The 21,771-nt window shown below is 47.2% G+C and overlaps 1 protein-coding gene across 11 annotated transcripts in view; it reads left to right on the top strand.

The window, feature by feature from the left end:
• KMT2C (lysine methyltransferase 2C) overlaps window positions 1-21,771 on the top strand; it is a 1,516,687-nt gene that overhangs the window by 425,701 nt on the left and 1,069,215 nt on the right. For 9 of the 11 annotated variants that reach the window (XM_069211124.1, XM_069211114.1, XM_069211123.1 and 6 more), the window contains exons 12-13: window positions 16,547-16,654; window positions 17,557-18,281. In XM_069211124.1, the coding sequence (XP_069067225.1) occupies window positions 16,547-16,654; window positions 17,557-18,281 (833 nt within the window). The remainder of the gene's footprint in view (window positions 1-16,546; window positions 16,655-17,556; window positions 18,282-21,771) is intronic. The other 2 variants (XM_069211120.1, XM_069211119.1) reach the window with 1 other exon arrangement.

Genomic DNA, 21,771 nt, shown 5'->3' with positions numbered 1-21,771 from the left:
TAGAGACCTAGGGGAATCCAAGGTGGGGTGACTTGTGGGCCTCTGACCAGGTTCTGTTACCCAGAATCCTTTGCAAACCTCAAAATTTGGCTAAAAAAAACACGTTTTCCTCACATTTCGGTGACAGAAAGTTCTGGAATCTGAGAGGAGCCACAAATTTCCTTCCACCCAGAGTTCCCCCAAGTCTCCTGATAAAAATGATACCTCACTTGTGTGGGTAGGCCTAGCGCCCGTGACAGGAAATGCCCCAAAACACAACGTGGACACATCACATTTTTTGAAAGAAAACAGGGGTGTTTTTTTGCAAAGTGCCTACCTGTAGATTTTGGCCTCTAGCTCAGCCGGCACCTAGGGAAACCTGCCAAACCTGTGCATTTTTTAAAACTAGAGACCTAGGGTAATCCACGATGGGGTGACTTGTGGGCCTCTGACCAGGTTCTGTTACCCAGAATCCTTTGCAAACCTCAAAATTTGGCTAAAAAAACACTTTTTCCTCACATTTCGGTGACAGAAAGTTCTGGAATCTGAGAGGAGCCACAAATTTCCTTCCACCCAGCGTTCCCCCAAGTCTCCTGATTAAAAAATGACACCTCACCTGTGTGGGTAGGCCTAGCGCCCGCGACAGGAAATGTCCCAAAACACAACGTGGACACATGACATAGGCAAGGGTCGCTCCCCTTGCGTGACATTGGCGCAAAAAAAAAAAAATCCCCGGTGCCTAGTGGTTTCCAATGTGCCCCCAAGGGGGGGCAGAAATGGTCTAAATACAATTTGTCCCCCAGGGGAGCGACCCTTGCCTAATGGGTCGCTCCCATCTCTAAAAAAAAAAAAAAAAAAACAAAAAAAAAAAACACAGAAATGGCTTAAAATAAATTCCCCCCCCCAAGGGGTCGCTCCCCATCTGTAAAACAATTTTTTTTTTAAAATCCCCGGTGCCTAGTGGTTTTGGGGCAGAAATGGCTTAAAGTAAATTTGCCCCCCCCAAGGGGTCGCTCCCCATCTGTAAAACAAAAAAAAATTAAAAAAATCCCCGGTGCCTAGTGGTTTGTGCCCCCCTTGGGGGCAGATCGGCCGAATCAAAATAGGCTGATCTGCCCCCCAGGGGGGCAGAAATGGCCTAAAATAAATTTCCCCCCAGGGGAGCGACCCTTGCCTAAGGGGACGCTCCTCTTGCGTGAAATTCATGTAAAAAAAAAAAAAAACTCCCTGGTGTCTAGTGGTTTCTGTCCCCCTTGGGGGCAGATTGGCCTCATAAAAATAGGCCAATCTGCCCCCAAGGGGGGCAGAAATGGACTAAATATAATTTGCCCCCTAGGGGGGCGACCCTTGCCTAAAATAAATTCCCCCCCCCAAGGGGTCGCTCCCCATCTGTAAAACAATTTTTTTTTTAAAATCCCCGGTGCCTAGTGGTTTTGGGGCAGAAATGGCTTAAAGTAAATTTGCCCCCCCCAAGGGGTCGCTCCCCATCTGTAAAACAAAAAAAAATTAAAAAAATCCCCGGTGCCTAGTGGTTTGTGCCCCCCTTGGGGGCAGATCGGCCGAATCAAAATAGGCTGATCTGCCCCCCAGGGGGGCAGAAATGGCCTAAAATAAATTTCCCCCCAGGGGAGCGACCCTTGCCTAAGGGGACGCTCCTCTTGCGTGAAATTCATGTAAAAAAAAAAAAAAACTCCCTGGTGTCTAGTGGTTTCTGTCCCCCTTGGGGGCAGATTGGCCTCATAAAAATAGGCCAATCTGCCCCCTAGGGGGGCAGAAATGGACTAAATATAATTTGCCCCCTAGGGGGGCGACCCTTGCCTAAAGGGTCGCTCCCCACCTCCAAAAAAAAATAAAAATAGATCCCTGGTGCCTAGAGGTTTCTGCCCCCCCTGGGGGCAGATCGGCCTAATTATAGGCCGATCTGCCCCCAGGGGGGGCAGAAAAGGCCTTCCAAAAAAATGCCCCCCCTGGGAGAGCGACCCTTGCCCAAAAGGGGTTGTTCCCTTATGTCCATTTCATTTTTAAAAAAAAAATAATCCCTGGTGTCTGGTGGGCGATCCGGCTTTTGAAACGCTCAGAGAGACTTCAAAGGGAAGGAAATTCCTTTCCTTCCCTTTGAAGCCTCTCTGGGCCTCCCCCACGTGACGGAAAGAGAAATGCTTTGCATTTCTCTTTTGATCGCGCTGGAAGCTGGGAGGAGGCCCTCTCGCGCGCTGACGTCAAGGGGGGTTGGTGGGGTCGGGTGGAAGGGGAAGGGCTTCCCCTTCCATTCCTGCCTTGGGAGGGTGGGTGGGGAGCACATGGGGGGAGCGCTAGCGCTCCCCCCTGTTCCCGGGTGCAGGACCAGGTGATCTCGTCCAAGGCACCCGGGAACCAGTGCCCTGGACGAGATCACCTCGTCCAGGGCACCGTAGGGGTTAAAAATTAGCTTTATTTTTTCGTTTTATCTTTAAGTAACTGCTGTTTTTTTTTTTTTAAATAGCATCACTGTTAAAATGGTCCCATCAGTGATTATTTTTAAACTCTACATTTTCGTTTCAAGCATGCAGCATTTTTTATTTTTGGTGGCACATATTTTCAACAACAACAAAAAAAAATTTACTTGTACACCAGCTTGCAAAGTTCATACATTTCAGCTTTACCAATGCCTGTTCAAATATGGTGTTAATACATTCAGTAGTTTTTCTGTATTTTGGGGAAACATTATAGCTTTGTACTCAGAAGAGCACCACAGGCATGACATGTTTTTAATATATGCTTAATCAGGTTGGAGAATGGCATCTGTTTGTTTTGCACCTTCCACCCGTTTGTAATGTCGAATGATGTTTGCAAACTCCTTCCAAGTGCAGGGGCATCTTTCTGGAAAACATTTTACTGTGGTGAGGCGGCAGAGTAAAGACACCTGTGCCCCGGGAAAGGCCTCCGCAAACTCCAGGGATCAGAAATAACTTATTCTCCCAGACAAAGCAATAACATAGCTAGTAGTCTACAGACAATATGCACATGTTTTTAAAGCAAACTTAAAATTAGATGGCATTAATATCGAACCCTGTTCTGACACCCGCATTCGCTGCACACAGGGTTGTACCTTGTCCAAAATATGTGCTAGTATTCGTTCATACTGCTATTGCATGCAGCGGTAGAAAAATTACTTCTAGGTCTGGTTTGAGAGTGTAGAATGACCTATTGTGTCCAGTTCTTCAACATATACCTTAAAAGTTATTTGGCTTTTCCAAGAGGGATGTTCTTCTCTCCTCTCATGCTCTTGATTGTTTGGTTATCATTATACCTTCTATAAATTGCTTGCATAGCAATAAATGAAGGACTGCTTTGCATGTCAAATTGCACCGAATCATCAGACATTACATTTTTTAAATCTCATAGATGTTTTTTATGATAAAGCAATCGTTATACGCTTTGTTTTTTGTCATTGTGGTAAGCTTTTCCATAATGTTTTATCAAGGACACCAAATTCAAGCCAGACAGGTTTTGTCAGGGCTGGTTTGCTTTGCTTAGAACACTACAACATTGCCCTTTTATGGGAAATGTATATGGAATGTTCCAAAAGTAAAATGTTGCCCATGTTAAGTTGAGCTGGGGAATTGTGCAGACATCCCCAAAATATTGGCTCAATGTCTTGCAAACTCCTGTACTCTGTGATATAACCTGAGGGTGTGGCTCTGGCGAGCCTGTTAGGCCATTGCTCTCTTGATACAGGCAGGGGTTTATGGTAATTTACATTTCTTCTTTATATAGTCTTCTCGCAGGCATATGTTTTATTTAAAATATAATTTCATTGGCTTTTGCATAGACAAGTAACACATGGTTCATCAAAGCGTAACATCAGTTAGTTATTGTGCAGTGAGATACAAAATAAAAGGTATGTGCATTATCATGTGAATAAGAACAGACATCAACTACAGTAATTCAGTTCTGACAATAGCCCATCAGCAGGCTGTAGGATTCATTGTGCTTATCGTAGGTTGTCAATTGTCGTCATCAAAAGGATAACCTGGAGTCTGTGGCAGTCATTAAATAACTATCCATTACGATTTTATGAACTAACATCTGTAACTGTAACAGTCCAACTGTGGGCCTTTCAGGTGGGGGGCAGTTCTGTTCATTTTTACAATAAATATTTAGGGTAGCCAGTTACATGGGAAGCAGTTTTAGTTATAGTCCTCCTTGGTGTGGTCTGGGTAAATGCTAGGAAGTTAAGAGGGAGCAGTGGGGGTTTGCAGTCAGTATAGCAAGCTGAAACCGATGGTTGCCCCTCTCGTTCGACCTGTACAGGGTAGTGCCCCCGGGGTCCCTGGGCTCCACTCCCCAGCCAGGACTTATCATGTTGTTTCCATTGGGTCTGCTGGAGACAAGGGCTCTGCCCGAGTATCTGAATCACCTCTCTGGTGTTCCCAGGTGGCCAATATCTCTGACCAAAGTCCTGCCAAAGGTCTTCTCTGCATACCTCATGTATCCTCATTAAGTAATGCTCTCCTCAGCCCTAGTCCACATGGTGACCTCTCTGGTCCATTGTGTTAAGCCCAGACCTACTGATGATGTCCAGTGCTTTGCTATGCGTTCAGCCAGTATAGAGGCCAAATCCAAGAATGTCTTAGGACGCAACCTAGGGAATAAGCTGAGTAAGCATATCTCTGCTGTACATTGAAGGGCACGCCCTGTGGTGTCATTAAGTCTAGCAAAAACCTCTTCCCAGAACCTTTGGCTCACTGTGCAATCTCACAATATATGTGCGAAGTCGGTATCAAGATGAGTGCCTTGCGGGCACAGTCCCCCCATATATAACATTTAGTCTATGTGGTGTTAAATATGTCATGTGTATATAATTAAACTGAATAGTTTTCAGTCTGCTATTTTTAGAGACTTTTGTGGGTAGGCCAGCATCTTTTGCCAATCGTCTTCTGAAATGTCATGTCCCAGCATTGCCACCCATCTGTGTCTGATTGTTAAAAGGGGTTTCATTAATAGTCTGTATAAGAGCTTGATATATCCTCTTTATCAAGTGTCTGGCCGATCCCAAAGTCAGTAAACAGTGCAGTACTAGGTTTGTTTGGTTCCTGGGTAGACTCAGGGCACAGTGGTCAATATGTATGAGTCAAGGCTTGATATGTTAGGAATTGGCCTGGAAGTAAACCACATTGTTCTATCGGATCTGCCAAGGGGAGTGACTTTCCTTGTTGAAAGCAGTCTCAAGTTCTGAATGCGTACATCTATCCAGGGTGCCAGTTGGGTATGTGTGAAGGGCAATTGGGTCTCCATGTGGGAGGCCAACTAGGGGTAGAAATCAGCGGAGAGCACAGCAGCATCTCCTCCAACACTACAGCACCACCTTGACCAGCTGATGGCGACAAAGGAGCACCATAGACCCATTAAGCAGCTTTGCCAGTAGCACAGATTGGCCGGTCTTGCTGCTCCCTGTATTCCTAGTCCAGCTGTCTGAACCAGGATGCTGAGATCTTGATTGGTAAATTGGTGAAACAGTATAGAAGTCTGGGTGACATAATCATCTTGGAGAAGGTAATCCGCCTCATAATCTGAAATTTTAAGGATCTTCAGAATTGGACGCTTGAACGCAGAGACCTGAAAGAGGCGCCCAAGTTAGCATCTAGTAGGTCGGTTTGGGAGTGGAGTGGAGTGGAATATTCTAATACCCAGGTATTTGGATGTTTTAGAGGGCCAGGCCTAGTGAGAGCTGTACCAGACTCCCTGTGTCTGGAGACAGTGGGAACAAATGTGTTCGGCCACGTTTACCTTTTAAACTGGAATTTGTTGCAAATGTTGACAGTAGTATGATTGCAGTCAGCGTACTTTTAGGCCCATCTCTCAAAAAAGAAGCAGGTCATCTGCATATAACGATGTCATGTATGATCCACCTCCCAGGATCACTCCATGGTCGAGTGCTTGCAGTCGAAATAAGGCAGCCAGTGGTTCAGTGACTAATGTGAATAGGAGTGACTGCAGTGTAGGAAAGTAGCCTCTTTCTAGCTTGGTTACTTCCACTTTTGGCCTGTTTGTCAGTGTGTTTGACTGTGTCTACTGGGATCCTGCTAACCAGGACCCCAGCAGTTATGCTCTCTCCCTGAAATTTGGATGTTGGTTACTGTTATCACAGTATTTCACCCACAATTGGCATACTGGTGCCCCCTTATAAGTCACTAGTATTTGGTACCTAAGTTCCCAGGGCATTGCGGTTCCAGGGAATCCCTCTTTGCTGCAGCATATCTTTTGCCACCCATAGGGAGCCCATGCAAAGGGTTCTGCAGGACTGCCATTTCAGCCTGCGTGAAAAGGTGCAAGCACCCTTTCACTGCCATTTTCACTGTACCAGGTCACTTACAAGTCACCCATATGTCAGGCCTTCCAACCGTGAAGGCTGGGTGCGAAGTACCTGTATGTGAGGGCACCCTTGCACTAGCAGAGGTGTCCCCATGAACTACAGGCCCATTTTCCCAGACTTCGTGAGTGCGGGTCACCATTTTATGCATGTACTGGACATAGGTCACCACCTATGTCCAGCTACATAATGGTAACTCCGAACATAGGCATGCTTGGTATCAAACATGTTGGAATCATACCCCAAGCCTTTTGCAAGCATTGGTTGTATAAGTCCATGCCCTCTGGGGGGCTCCTTAGAGGACTCCCAGTATTGCCATTTCAGCCTTCTGCCACCTCCCAGTCAGGTTTCTGCCCTACTGTTGCTTGAAAAGCTTGAGCCCAGGAAGACCGAACAAAGGAGTTCCTTTGGGAGAGGGGTGTTACAGGCTTGGAGGGGGGGTAGCCTTGGCAAGCCACTGGAAATGCTTTGAAGTGCACATTTGGTGCCCTTCTTGCATAAACCAGTCTCTGCTCTGGCACGAAACTGGACAAAGTAAAGGGGAGTGACCACTCCCCTGTCCATCACCCCCCCCCCAAACTCCCCTACCCTCAGAGTTGGTGCTCAGAGCTCTTCCAGAGGGTCCCTGGATTTTGCTTTCTTAGATTCAGTGTTGGCAGAGCACTCTGGGAGCATCTGAGTGGCCAATGCCAGCAGGTGATGTCAGAGCCCTTCCTTGATAGGTGCTTACCTGCTTAGGTGACCAATCCCCCTTTCAGGGCGATTTAGGGTCTCTCCTTTGGGTGGTTCCTCAGATTTGGATTGCAAGACTCCAGCAGGAATCCTCTGCATCCTCCACTTCGATTTCTCACTGAAGAAACTGCATCTGGACCCTCCAGGAACCTACAAGCTGCAACAAAGAAGCAAGACGCCTCCTGCAGCATTGTATCTCTGGCTCCTGCCAGCAGCTGCAACAGTTTCCCAGTTGTGCATCCTCTGAGGACAGCCTGTCTTTAGCCTGCATCAGAAGGAAGAAGGAATCTCCCTTGAAGTGAAGGAGTCACTCCCCTGCTTCTGCAGGCACCAACTGAGACAACGACCGGCTGCGTGGATCCCCTCTCCTGCTGAGCTGTGTGGATCCTGCACCATGGGTGGTGGACTGAAGTGGTCCTGACGGTCCTCTCTTCCAGCTGTCCCACTTTGGTGGAGGTAAGACCTTGCCCTTCCCACGCAAGACAGTACCCCCGTGCATTGTCTTTTGCAGCTGCCAAGGCTTGTTGGCATCCTTCCTCCAAGTCTTTTGTGCATCTTGTAGCTCTGGCCCCCAGCACTCTATCCTGCGACACACAGCTTCCTGCTTGGTTCTCTAACGGCATGGGAGCCTTTGTCGTAGTGCTGTGTGGACCTCTTATGCAACTTTCTTCTCCCCGTCCTGTGGGACTCCTGTGTGTGCAGCCTGGTGTCCTGTGGGCTCTGTGTCATTGAGGGTCCCATTTGATTCCCCCTCCTGGGTAGAGTCCACCTAGTTCTTCTTGGTCCCAGGCAGCGCTTTTTTCCACTAACCCCGAGCTTTGTGTGTGCCAAGGCTTGTTGGTGGACTCTGACGATGCAAACCCGACTGCAATCCTCCATTCGGCATGGGACATCACTTGCACCCTCCAGGAACATGACTTCATCTTCTTGGGTGCAGTACTGACTTTTCTTCTCCACAGGTGGTTCTCCTTTTGCACCTCCATCCGGGGTAGCGGGGGCTCCTGCTCTTCCTGGACTCTTCTGCGCTTCCTGGACTTGGTCCCCTTCTTCCTCCGGTTTTCTTGTTCTGGAATCCACTGTTGGTATCTTGCAGTCTCTGGGTTTTGCATAATTCTCCATCTTATTTCTGTGTGTGTTCTGAGAAAGTTACTGTGATTTACTCCTTCTTTCTTGGTCGCTGGGGTGGGTTGTGGTACTTACCTTTTGGCATTTCTAGTACTCCCAGCTCCCCTCTACACAGTACACTTGCCTAGGTGGGGACCGACTTTCGCATTCCACTTATTATATGGATTGTGCTCCACCCCAGGCCCATTTCTAACTATTGTGATTTTCACTAATTGCACTGTTTTCTAACTGTTTTTATGCCTTTTTCTGCATACTAGTGTGTATAATTTGTGTATTGCTTTTCTCCTAAGGAGGTACAGACTCTGGTATTTGTGTCACCAAGATAAAGGACCATTATTTTTGTAATGCTGAGTATTTTCTTTCATGTGTGTGAGTACTGTGTGACTACAGTGGTATTGCATTAGCTGTGCATGTCTCCTAATTAACCCTTGGCTGCTCATCCACAGCTACTTCTAGAGAGCCTGGCTTTTAGACACTGCCTAGAATACACTAATAAGGGATAACTGGACCTGGTATAAGGTGTAAGTACCATAGGTACCCACCACACACTTGGACAGCCTCCTAGAGGCAGTGGGCACCCCTGTCTGGTACCTCTATGGTTCTTGTATTGGGAGGACACCGTGCCTGTAGTTTAGGGGCCAGTTCGGAGGTGAAAGCAGCATAGAACTCTGCCAGCAACCCATCTGGTCCCGTTTTTTTCCCTTCTCCTTAATGGCTGGTCCAATTTCCTGTACCTTCACCGTTATCCTATGGCTTCCCTAGTCTTGTGGTCAATTGAGTGTAATGGAATGGGATATAAAAACTCTAGTAGTGCCGTTTCTGGCTGCTGTCCAGGACTGAAATAGAGTTTCTCATAATAACTGCAAAATGTGGCATTAATATAATTCAGGGAATAGGATGCAAGTCCCTGTTCTGTCTGAATTTGTGTCATAGGGCGCCCTCTGGTTGGTGAGCTAACCCACCATGCTAATAGTTTTCCCATTTCCCCTTCCTTTTCATGAACTCTAGCTATGTAATTGCTATAATCCAGGCACCGCAGTCGTTCCAATACCTTGTGGTAGTCCTCTTTGGTTTCGCGATATGTGGTATCAGTCATGTCCACCTGCCCCAGTTTATTATCCATGTTATATAGCCTGTTTTCCAGGGTTTTGAGTTCTTCCTCCAAAACCCTACTGACCCCCACCTGTTCCATACTATGACCCCTGACCACCACCTTAAATGCATCCCATTCAATCAGAGTGTTGGAAGCAATTCCCTGGTTATTCTGGAAGTAGTCCCCAATGGGTTTTTGTAGAGGGATTTGAAAGGGAGCATCCTCCAGCAGTAAAGGGATGAGTTTCCACAGAGGTATAACCAATCTTTTTGGCATGGTGCAGTATTTTAGTAGTAGGGGGCTGTGGTTGGACAATGTTTGCCCCAGGTATTCTGTGTGTAACATTTGGCCACCATAGGTGTGGAACACAAAAAACATATCCAAGCTTGTGTGTAACTTATATACTGGGGAGTAATAGGAATAGTCGTGTAACTGGTCATGCTGTATCCTCCAGACTTCCAATAGGTCCTAATGCGTGAGTCATATTTTCAAGCCCTCTGACAGCTTACGAGCAGGGTTACCAGTATCTGTCAGTATTCTTCACACAATTAAAGTCCCCTCCTATGAGTAAACCACCAATTCCCATGGAGGCCAGTGGCATGGACAACTCATGAAGGAATGTTTACTGATCCTGATTTTGGACATATACACTCCCGAGTGTTAACTCCTTACCCATCAGTCTGCTTTTTACCAGTACAGAATGGCCATCGTTATCAATTAATGTGTACATGTATTCAAAGGGGAGGATATCAGCTCTCGCTCAGATCAGTACTCCGCGGGAGTAAGCTGAGTAGGGTGTAGCGTAAATATGGCCTCTCCTCCTTCTGCGTAGGCGTTAAATCTCCCCAGCTAGTAGATTTGTCTCCTGTAGCATGACTATTTGAGCACCACGACTCCGTAAATACCTGTGTATATTATGCCATTTAGCAGCCGACCTCATTCCCCTAATGTTCCGTGTGATGAGTCACAGCATTACCCACTTCAATAGCTTGGGGGCTGGACATGTGAAAGTTAAGTGGATTTGTCCCAGCTCACCCCTCCTGAGCACACCCCTCCACCTCTGCCCCCCCCTTAGTTTGTGTATGATCCCCTGGGCCAACAAAGAGAACACCCACCACAAACTCCCATACCCAAGGGCTGCCCCTTAACGGCTGTGAGAAAGTAGCCTCTTTCTAGCCTTGTTACCCCCACTTTTGGCCTGTTTGTGAGTGTATGTCAGGGTGTTTTCACTGTCTCACTGGGATCCTGCTAGCCAGGGCCCAGTGCTCATAGTGAAAACCCTATGTTTTCAGTATGTTTGTTATGTGTCACTGGGACCCTGCTAGTCAGGACCCCAGTGCTCATAAGTTTGGGGCCTATATGTATGTGTTCCCTGTGTGGTGCCTAACTGTCTCACTGAGGCTCTGCTAATCAGAACCTCAGTGGTTATGCTCTCTCATTTCTTTCAAATTGTCACTAACAGGCTAGTGACCAATTTTACCAATTTACATTGGCTTACTGGAACACCCTTATAATTCCCTAGTATATGGTACTGAGGTACCCAGGGTATTGGGGTTCCAGGAGATCCCTATGGGCTGCAGCATTTCTTTTGCCACCCATAGGGAGCTCTGACAATTCTTACACAGGCCTGCCACTGCAGCCCGAGTGAAATAACGTCCACGTTATTTCACAGCCATTTTACACTGCACTTAAGTAACTTATAAGTCACCTATATGTCTAACCTTTACCTGGTAAAGGTTAGGTGCAAAGTTACTTAGTGTGAGGGAACCCTGGCACTAGCCAAGGTGCCCCCACATTGTTCAGAGCCAATTCCCTGAACTTTGTGAGTGCGGGGACACCATTACACGCGTGCACTACATATAGGTCACTACCTATATGTAGCTTCACAATGGTAACTCCGAATATGGCCATGTAACATGTCTAAGATCATGGAATTGCCCCCTCTATGCCATCCTGGCATTGTTGGTACAATTCCATGACCCCAGTGGTCTGTAGCACAGACCCTGGTACTGCCAAACTGCCTTTCCTGGGGTTTCACTGCAGCTGCTGCTGCTGCCAACCCCTCAGACAGGTTTCTGCCCCCCTGGGGTCAAGCCAGGCTTGCCCAGGATGGCAGAACAAAGGACTTCCTCTGAAAGAGGGTGTTACACCCTCTCCCTTTGGAAAATGGTGTGAAGGCAGGGGAGGAGTAGCCTCCCCCAGCCTCTAGAAATGCTTTCTTGGGCACAGATGTGCCCAATTCTGCATAAGCCAGTCTACACCGGTTCAGGGGACCCCTTAGCCCTGCTCTGGCGCGAAACTGGACAAAGGAAAGGGGAGTGACCACTCCCCTGACCTGCACCTCCCCTGGGAGGTGTCCAGAGCTCCTCCAGTGTGCTCCAGACCTCTGCCATCTTGGAATCAGAGGTGCTGCTGGCACACTGGACTGCTCTGAGTGGCCAGTGCCACCAGGTGACGTCAGAGACTCCTTCTGATAGGCTCCTTCAGGTGTTAGTAGCCTATCCTCTCTCCTAGGTAGCCAAACCCTCTTTTCTGGCTATTTAGGGTCTCTGTCTCTGGGGAAACTTTAGATAACGAATGCAAGAGCTCATCCGAGTTCCTCTGCATCTCTCTCTTCACCTTCTGCCAAGGAATCGACTGCTGACCGCGCTGGAAGCCTGCAAACCTGCAACATAGTAGCAAAGACGACTACTGCAACTCTGTAACGCTGATCCTGCCGCCTTCTCGACTGTTTTCCTGCTTGTGCATGCTGTGGGGGTAGTCTGCCTCCTCTCTGCACCAGAAGCTCCGAAGAAATCTCCTGTGGGTCGACGGAATCTTCCCCCTGCAACCGCAGGCACCAAAAAGCTGCATTACCGGTCCCTTGGGTCTCCTCTCAGCATGACGAGCGAGGTCCCTCGAATCCAGCGACTCTGTCCAAGTGACCCCCACAGTCCAGTGACTCTTCAGTCCAAGTTTGGTGGAGGTAAGTCCTTGCCTCACCTCGCTGGGCTGCATTGCTGGGAACCGCGACTTTTGCAGCTACTCCGGCCCCTGTGCACTTCCGGCGGAAATCCTTTGTGCACAGCCAAGCCTGGGTCCACGGCACTCTAACCTGCATTGCACGACTTTCTAAGTTGGTCTCCGGCGACGTGGGACTCCTTTGTGCGACTTCGGGTGAGCACCGTTTCACGCATCCTCGTAGTGCCTGTTTCTGGCACTTCTCCGGGTGCTACCTGCTGCTGAGAGGGCTCCTTGTCTTGCTCGACGTCCCCTCTCTCTCCTGGTCCAATTTGCGACCTCCAGGGCCACCGCAGCGTCCAAAAACGCTAACCGCACGATTTGCAGCTAGCAAGGCTTGTTGGCGTTCTGTCGGCGGGAAAACACTTCTGCACGACTCTCCACGGCGAGAGGGATCCGTCCACCAAAGGGGAAGTCTCTAGCCCTTTTCGTTCCTGCAGAAACCTCAGCTCCTTCTGTCCAGTAGAAGCTTCTTTGCACCCGCAGCTGGCATTTCCTGGGCATTTGCCCATCTCCGACTTGCTTGTGACTTTTGGACTTGGTCCCCTTGTTCCACAGGTACCCTAGATTGGAAATCCACAGTTGTTGCATTGTTGGTTTGTGTCTTTCCTGCATTATTCTTCTAACACGACTTCTTTATCCTTAGGGGAACTTTAGTGCACTTTGCACTCACTTTTCAGGGTCTTGGGGAGGGTTATTTTTCTAACTCTCACTATTTTCTAATAGTCCCAGCGACCCTCTACAAGGTCACATAGGTTTGGGGTCCATTCGTGGTTCGCATTCCACTTTTGGAGTATATGGTTTGTGTTGCCCCTATCCCTATGTTTCCCCATTGCATCCTATTGTAACTATACATTGTTTGCACTGTTTTCTAAGACTATACTGCATATTTTTGCTATTGTGTATATATATCTTGTGCATATTTCCTATCCTCTCACTGAGGGTACACTCTAAGATACTTTGGCATATTGTCATAAAAATAAAGTACCTTTATTTTTAGTATAACTGTGTATTGTGTTTTCTTATGATATTGTGCATATGACACTAAGTGGTACTGTAGTAGCTTCACACGTCTCCTAGTTCAGCCTAAGCTGCTCTGCTAAGCTACCATTATCTATCAGCCTAAGCTGCTAGACACCCTATACACTAATAAGGGATAACTGGGCCTGGTGCAAGGTGCAAGTACCCCTTGGTACTCACTACAAGCCAGTCCAGCCTCCTACAACGGCCGGCTGTCCAAATCTGCAAGACATACCATAAAAAAAGACCAAAAAAGAGCATCAGAATAAGATCACTGCCTCTTTCCATCTGGTAACAGTGACATTCTGGGGGTGGGCACTCCAAGTATTCGTTCCACTGCTCTGGCCATACCTGCATATCGTCAAGCTTGTTCTGTAAGATTTCAGGGGCTGAGTCTAGGGTGGATCCCGTTATTGAGTTCAGCTACAGGCATTCTGCTCCATCAGGCCTAGTCGTATCAACTGTAAGGAAGACCATCCCCCACAAACCTGAGGCCCAGATAGAGTTGCGCAGTATCCAGAAATTAAGTAAAGTCCTGAGCTCTCTGTCGTGCTACCTCGGGGATTGTCATGTGGATATTTGGGAAGTGTCTGAGGCATGTTAGGCACATGAGTCCTCAGTGCCTCCCTTGGATCCTCAAGTTGATACTGGGTCTGCCACTGCTTGTAGCACCACTGTTCTCTTTCTTTCAGTTTGCAAGGGTGAGGGCTTCTTCAATGGAGATCCCACATCGATGTCCCGTGATCTCTTCCTGGGTTGACGCTTGACCTTGTTGGATTTCATTACAAGCTTAGAGTGTGGGGCTCCCGCTTTATAGCCAGAACCAGGCCTTGTCTGGAGAAACCCAAAAATGTGTATTGCCATCTTGGATGATTCGCAGTTTTGCTCGAAAGATTAAGGATTACTGTACTCTTTCTTCACAGAGAGCTTTCTTGACATTTTGGTAGGATGACCATTGAGCTTGTACTTTTGCTGTGAAGTCCGGGAACATCAGTACTTTCCCAATTCCCAGCGTATGTGGGCCACGTTCATGTGCTTTTTGAAGTATGGTGTCCCTGTCCTTGTAATGTAGGAGACGTGCCACCACTAGGCAAGGTGGTTGGCCAGGGGCCAAGGGACATGCCGGGACTCTGTAAGCCCTTTCCACAGCAAAGAAAGGTGTAAGGCCATCAGGCGACACAGAAGTCTCCAGCCAGGTCTCCAGGAATACCACCATATACTTGCCTTCTGTTCCCGTCAGGAAGTCCCATCACTCTTGTATTGTTGCTAGGATTTCGTCCCTTTGCGTGTTCAGCCCTTTGCCCCAACAGTTCCACTCGTCCCTCAAGGTCTTGCAGTTTGTGAGAAAGCACATTATGTTCAGGTCTAAGATTTTCCACCATGTTTTCCACAGTTATAACCCTGTTGGATAGGCCCAGACCTACCAAAACCGTGCCTATGTCCTGCTTGTAAGGTCTTTTTGGTGTCTGCAATAGCAGCTAGTGCTTTATCTAGGTGGGAGTGAATGAAGGAATCACCTGGGCCCTCTGTGTTCAGTCCATCTTGTATGAGAGGAGGGTTTCTGACTGATCGAGGGCAGCTGAAGTTTGTTCCTGTATCTGTTTCCCCATGGCTCCTTTCCCCAGGCACTTGTGATAAGCAGAGTATCTGTCGTAGAGATCCTCACCCGTGTGCTTCTCATCCGGCGGCATCTTCGCTGATATGCCTCTCTATTGTGCACTCACCGCTTCTATGATGTGCTTTAACTGCTACTCAAGACTCCGTCACAGTGCCTTGCGTTTCTGATGGTAGTCTGAGTTCGCCTCTGCTTATGTGTCTTTTGAATGTGCACTCATCGCCTCTGTCACCCGCGGGGCGCAGCCTCAGACACGTGTGCAGCCCTTCACACGCCCATTGGTTCAAGGTACAGACTTGAAAGTCCCTGCTCCTGTGTCTCTGCTGCCCCTGTCAAGTAGAAGCCAAAGGAGGTCTCCGAGGCTATCTCGGCTGCAACATCCTGTTTCCACCTATCCTCGGCGCACTCACTGCTTCTGTAGAATGTTTTAACTGCAGCACAAGGTGCGGTGCCCTTCGTTTAAGCGGCTTTCGGGGCTCCCCGCCAGCCACTTCTCCACTTACATGAACGCACATTCACTGCCTGCATGCCACCTCGGAAGTCCAATCCCCAATGCATTTACGGCGTTGCGTAAATCCAATGGCTACAGTCAGGTGTCCGTAGGCCACAGCTCCAGCTTCAGTGTGGCCCGCACCCAGCAGACGTCGAGGGCTGTTTGCCCGGCAGTCCCCCAGCCACAGCGCCCCGTGCCATCAATGCTTATATTCAGGGCTCCACTTCAGTTTATATCCGCGTAACTGTTTTTTGTGTGTGTGTATTTCCACCCCAATACCACCTTGTAGGCCCAGCCCGGTGCGATCGCAGCTTTCCATACACCGAGTGACTGCAGGCAGGAGCTTGAGGGTCGTTGCTCAAGTTCACCAGAGGCCAAGGAAGGTCTGCCTGGTGTTCCGTGGCCTGTCTCTGCTCTGTCGGCCTAACAGTGCGGCACAGGAGACCTGCCCAGGTAATTGGTGGTGATTTTCGTAGCGGGAGGCTGGTGGGCTCCATCTCAGGATCCACCCAATACGGTGTCTTCAACAGTTGGTTTCCCGAGTGGATTTGTCCGGATTAATGCAGGAGTAGAGCGCAGGGTTTACACGTCCAACTTCTTCAGTGCCTTAGCCACGCCCCCCTTCACATACATCTGTTGACTGACGTATTATGACAACTTTGTGGGCAAGATCACCACCTATTCATGGTCAGCGTTACACGGTCTTTTTTTATGTACAATTACTTTGTATAAACATCTATTTTGGATTGCAAGATAAAGAAGCTGTAAAACCGGGTGAGATAATGTCACTAATAGAAACATGATGCCACTAGTGATGTCATGATCAGCGTGGTTGTTTGTGTTGGGTGTGGGAGATGGTCGATTTTGTTTTGAGCTCAAATTGTCTTGCCGCTAGATTGTTCCTAGGTACTTATTGTGAAACCCATTATTATAAAGGATTGTTTTCACAGATAAAAAAAAACATGCTATGTAATCACATATAGAGGTTCACTTGAAAATCTCCTATATAAATCCCTAACCTGTTATGCAATCTAGGCAATCCTCTGTGAAGAATCTCTGCATAGCTTGCATTACTAAGTTAAATGATAAATGTATAAGGGACATATCTGATCTAAGAAGCACTATTTTCATCTGAAGATTGTCCAGACAAGATGGATATTGACCAGACTGAAGAGGAACCATTTCAAGAGCAAGCACTTAATGATGGGCTTTGTCAGGAACACTTAAATAGAAATCACCTGAAAGGTAAGAACAGTCGTTTTCCCCTGGTGTTTATTATAAGTAACCTGCCTTGCCAAGCTGCTACTGGGATATCTTCTCTATGGGGCATTTCAGCTAGGCTGAGCCAGGCAGCTAGGCTGCGTGACAGCCAGGCTTGTTTAGTCTAACGCCTATCAGAGACTGGTGGCACTGAGGTTTCACATGATTAGAGGCTGAATATCATTGCAATGGGAAAACATTTTGCTAACATGGAATATCCGTTAAAGAGAAGCCAGTGCTCCCAACATTCCATAAGTAATAATTGGTATTTTTGTCATAAAGTCAGTACTGTAACCAGGGATTTCTCGTTTGCCCACCTCATAACTTCTGTGCCTTTAGATTGTAGCCATGATAGGAGAAATGCTGTGCAATCATTATGTGCTGAATTGAAACACCCTTGGATTAGGTTGACGAAAATGTGGCGGTTTATATCGATGTCAGCTAGTGAAGCTAATTTCTTTAAAATGCTAATTGTATACACTGTTAATTGTTTAGGCTTTTTGTTTAATCATTCTTATCCCTTCACTGCTTTCCTGAAAGTGGGGGGAAGTGGGTACTTGGAGAAGCCCTACCTTCAGCACAATAACAATTCCTTCAAGAATTCACATCGTAAAACATAAGCCAACATCTTGTAGAACTTGCAGGTGCACTGTCAAGTCAGTACTCCTTTTGGCCTTGAATTTGTCAAAGAAAGACACCAGAGCACACAAGAAAGTATGTACATTTGAAACATTTATTGTTTACAGCAAGGTCAATTTGTATTTGTATATACCAAAAGCAGGTTTAAATCTGGAATGTTTTGTTGGAAAAATCTGATAGTATATTTCATAGTTTGGTAAAGAAAGTGTGTACATTTTCAGTTTAAAATTATGTTTGTTTCATTTTAGAGCCATTAGAGGACTCTGGCAGTATGGAGCTGCAAACAAGGGTTTCTCCAGGCGATGTAAATGACATGGAAACCTTCCATGCTGAATCTGCACGTGAGGCACAGGATGCAGATGAGACTATGAATGTGCCTGACAGTAGTGAAACAGTGACGCAGCAAACGCAAGAGAAAACATTATTGCAGCAAGAGGTAGACATCTCAAATCTGTCTTTGGACGTGACTCAGACAGTGGCACTTGAAACAATCTCCTGTGGGTCCGAAATACTGAGGCCTGAAAACGAAGATAACATGTCTCAAAAAGTTAAAGAAAAGTTTCAACTTAATGGAACCAACGAAGCTCTTTTAGAGAAAAATGATTCTTCAAACATGTCTGAAACATCTGATGTTCTTATGGAGATGGAAACTACACCTGCAAGTGAAAGCTTTACGGAATTCAGTTCACCTATGGGAGATAAAACTGGAAAGTCTCCAAGTGAGATTGGTTCTCCGTTCACATCAGTAGATACAAGCAAGACCAGTGTGTCTTCTTCTCCTGCTGTGTCATTAGATATGCACTGTACTAATGACATATTTCATAGTCAGACTCCACCAGTGTTTAGCTTTTCTGTGAACAATACACTCAATACCCTCCCTACAACATATATATCATTCACTCCAAAAATTGGCATGGGCAAGCCAGCTATCACCAAAAGAAAGTTTTCTCCTGGTAGACCTAGATCAAGACAGGTAAGTGTGTTTCATCAGTCCAATGGGTTCTGTTTATTACACCTAAGCCGCATTCTTGAACGGCCTTTATAATGCTCTTGAGTTTAAATTGCAAATAACGAGTTAGTGTCTACCCTTGAGACTATTTTCAAATTCTTGGCTTCATAAATATGGTTTTGAGATATTTTTGTCTTTTATTGTTATAATTGTCTCATAGTTGTCTTTTTCTTTGTGTGTTAAGCATCTCCAGGTGACTTTCTGTTCCTATCAGAGACTCGTACTTGCGCCAGAATTGAGATTAACTATTGCGTTTTTGGTGTGCCCTCAAAAAGATTCAGTGATTGATACCTCAAGCACACAACGTCTAGAAAAATGTTAACTTTCTTGGGTCTTTGGATGTTGCTTTTCATAAGTATTTTCTTTTCACCCTTAAAAAAAAAAAAAAAAAATATTCTAATAATTTATATTGTTTGTAGCTTCGTTGATGTGTTCTGCATACTCCTCCCATTCAGTGTTGGCCTCTGACATTAGTAACATGTTTTTCTTTGGGTCTTTCAAGTCAAGACATAATGTGTCACTCCTCCCTTAGGAATTTGCATGGGCACTGACTCCATTGGGTTCGGATGTGTATCAATGTAGCTTCCAGATTTGACATGATTGACGTTGAACGTTTGCTGCTCCGGGGCCTGTTTCTCTGTACTCCTGATGCAGAGAAGATTTCTTCATTGACTGTCATCTCTTTTTCCCTCATCGTGCTTCGGAGACAGTCACCGAAGACCAGATCCTCGACTCGTGTGCTGCCCCGCCATCCGGGGCTCCGGTACTTTCCTTACCGGCTCAAAAGAAATAAGAGACGCATAGAGGGTGATGGAACGGATGCCCTACTGAAAATACTTTCAGAGCCATGCAAAATACCCTTGTGCTGACCACCACAGTCTGTAAACTATGCCCCTCCCCAAATCACAACACCCTTTGCGCGTTTTGTCTGGCCTTCAAGTGCAAGAAGGCTCTTCATCAACAGAGACACAGAAACTGGGCCTATACCAGGATGCAACGATTAAGAGGTGACAACTGACATGTTTGGCAAAGTGGTCCTGCTTAGTGCTAAGGAGGATGCGGAGTCTTTAGGTTTTTCAGTCCAACCCAGAGACCATTTGCTCTTTAGAGCTGAAGGTGAAAGAGGAAAGGGGAATGAAGGTGCTTTATTCTCCATTTAACACCACCATGTCAAGAGTTGTGAGTATATTCAAAACCCTGCTCACAAGAAACACAAACAGCCAAACGTCAAGGTGGAGCACTAATTCCCCCTCCCCCAAGCAGTCGAGGCTTTTAGCTGTATCAAGCCTCCTGGATAACCAACTGCTATCAAGCTTCAGCCGGCATTGAAGCCAGCCATCTATGCCGAGATGGGATTCAGCTGAGAGCTTCGAACCTTATCGGTCTTCGAGTCTTAAGAGATATTCAACATTAAGCTGCCCCAGCACAGGTTGATGCTGAAGGCCCAGTCGGCACCTAAACCAGCGTCAGCCCAGAAACTGCCATCTGCAGCTGCCTTCAAACATAACAAGAGGCCTGTTTTTGAAAAGTGTCAGCAGGAGCTGAACGAAAGGCAAAGGTGGATCATTACTCACTCTCGCACCAGCAAGAGCGCCACTTCCTGCAAACACACTTTGCCTAAGAAGAGACTTTCACAGACACAACACAGCTGGATGCTCATCTTCATACTGTGTCCAGTACATGACTCAAGGACAAGGCCCCTTCACCTGCTGCTCACCCCACACTAACTCCACCTCCTTCATCTCCTCCAGGTGCCTTTCAGGGGTCACTGCAGTCCTTTTCTGACACAGACATACCTAGTCTCTATTCCGTGCTAGAAGACTTCGAAGCCCCTGCCTACCCACACCCCACCCCACAGACGACCCTTGTGAGGGCCATAGTGTGGGGATCCAGACCTTGATCATGTCCCTGTAAGGGCTTCCCAGCCCAGATGATACCACTGAATGCCTCAGGTTATTCACCATGCTGCTGCCTACCATGAGGAGGACATGCACATAATGCCTGAGGACAATGACTTCCCAGGTGTGACACTATCCAGGATAGTGTTCCCTCTAGTTTCTCTCAGTGCTAAGGAGCCTGATCAAACCACCTCAGGTACCCTTTTGAGAGCCAGTAAAGTTCTGGGTGGTAACACCTTCTCCCTCTTACCCCTTGTACTCATTTGTGGTCTCCACTGCAGGTCAGCGAGCTGCGACCGGATCTTGAATCGATGCTCCCCTTCCTGACACACAGAGCAAGTGCATTGATGCAGCTAGCTAAAGGGGGGCAGTCTGTGTTGCCACCCATTGGTGCATCATCAGTTCTGTGGGCCTCCTGTTGCGCTGTGATGGCCCAATGAGAGGAGAAGGCAGGCTTAGGGGCTAAGAAATTGTAAAGGATGGAAAAGTAATTTCTAATGCAACCATACAGCACATTATACACGTAACCACCAGAGGAGTAAACATGTCCATTATTCTATGCCTCAACCTATGGCTGCATATTTTCAGCTTTAAGCCACAAGTTCAGAAACACCTCATCAACTTGCCTTTCGAAGAAGTGCACATATTTGGCTTGCAGATAAGATTTCTCAAAAAAATAGTGTGGCACAGATAAAGCCAAGACCATGGGTGCCTTCCAAATCCTGGCAGCTAGAGATACCTTTCGGAGACAGTAAGCTGAGGCAGAGCTCAAAACCACCTCCACTGACCAAACTCAGTAATACCAGAGACAGCAACAGGCCTACCACCAGAGTGGTGGAAGAGAACACATGAAGCATACCTTCTAGAAAAAAAACTCCCTGGGGATGAGGCATTGGAACTCCTGGCAAAGGAGACTCTATCTCTGAACATTGACTTGCCCCATCTCCCCATGATCACTCAACACCTTTCGGGGGGCTACTTCAAGGATTTCTTCCCCACTGGAAGGTAGTTGCCTCAGATCGGTGTGTTTAACCATCATGGAGCACAACTACTACCTCAGGTTCAGCCTCCGCAAACATCCCACCTCATGCACACATCCCACCTCATTCACACATCCCACCTCATGCACACATCCCACCTCACGCACACATCCCACCTCACGCACACATCCCACCTCACGCACACATCCCACCTCACGCACACATCCCACCTCACGCACACATCCCACCTCACGCACACACACACACACACACACACACACACACACGCTCAGCCCAAAACACCAGCTCTTCAAGAGGACGTTTGTGTGCTCATCCTTGAAGGGGCCATACAACCACTATCCCCTGCAGTGCCAAGGCAAAGTGGGTCGACTTCCTATACTTCCTTATTCCCAGGAAGGATGGCTCTGTACAATCCATACTAGACTTCAGCCCGCAACAAGTTCATCCTCTCTGAACACTTCCAAATGACCACCTTCCAGGATGTCGTCCTGATGCTGAGGCAAGGTAACTTCATAACTGCACTAGATCTGAAGGTTGGCAAGTTCTACATACCCA

Source organism: Pleurodeles waltl, chromosome 10 (assembly GCF_031143425.1).
Source record: "Pleurodeles waltl isolate 20211129_DDA chromosome 10, aPleWal1.hap1.20221129, whole genome shotgun sequence".
NCBI lineage: Eukaryota > Metazoa > Chordata > Amphibia > Caudata > Salamandridae > Pleurodeles > Pleurodeles waltl.
This window is presented reverse-complemented; position numbering and strand designations above follow the sequence as displayed.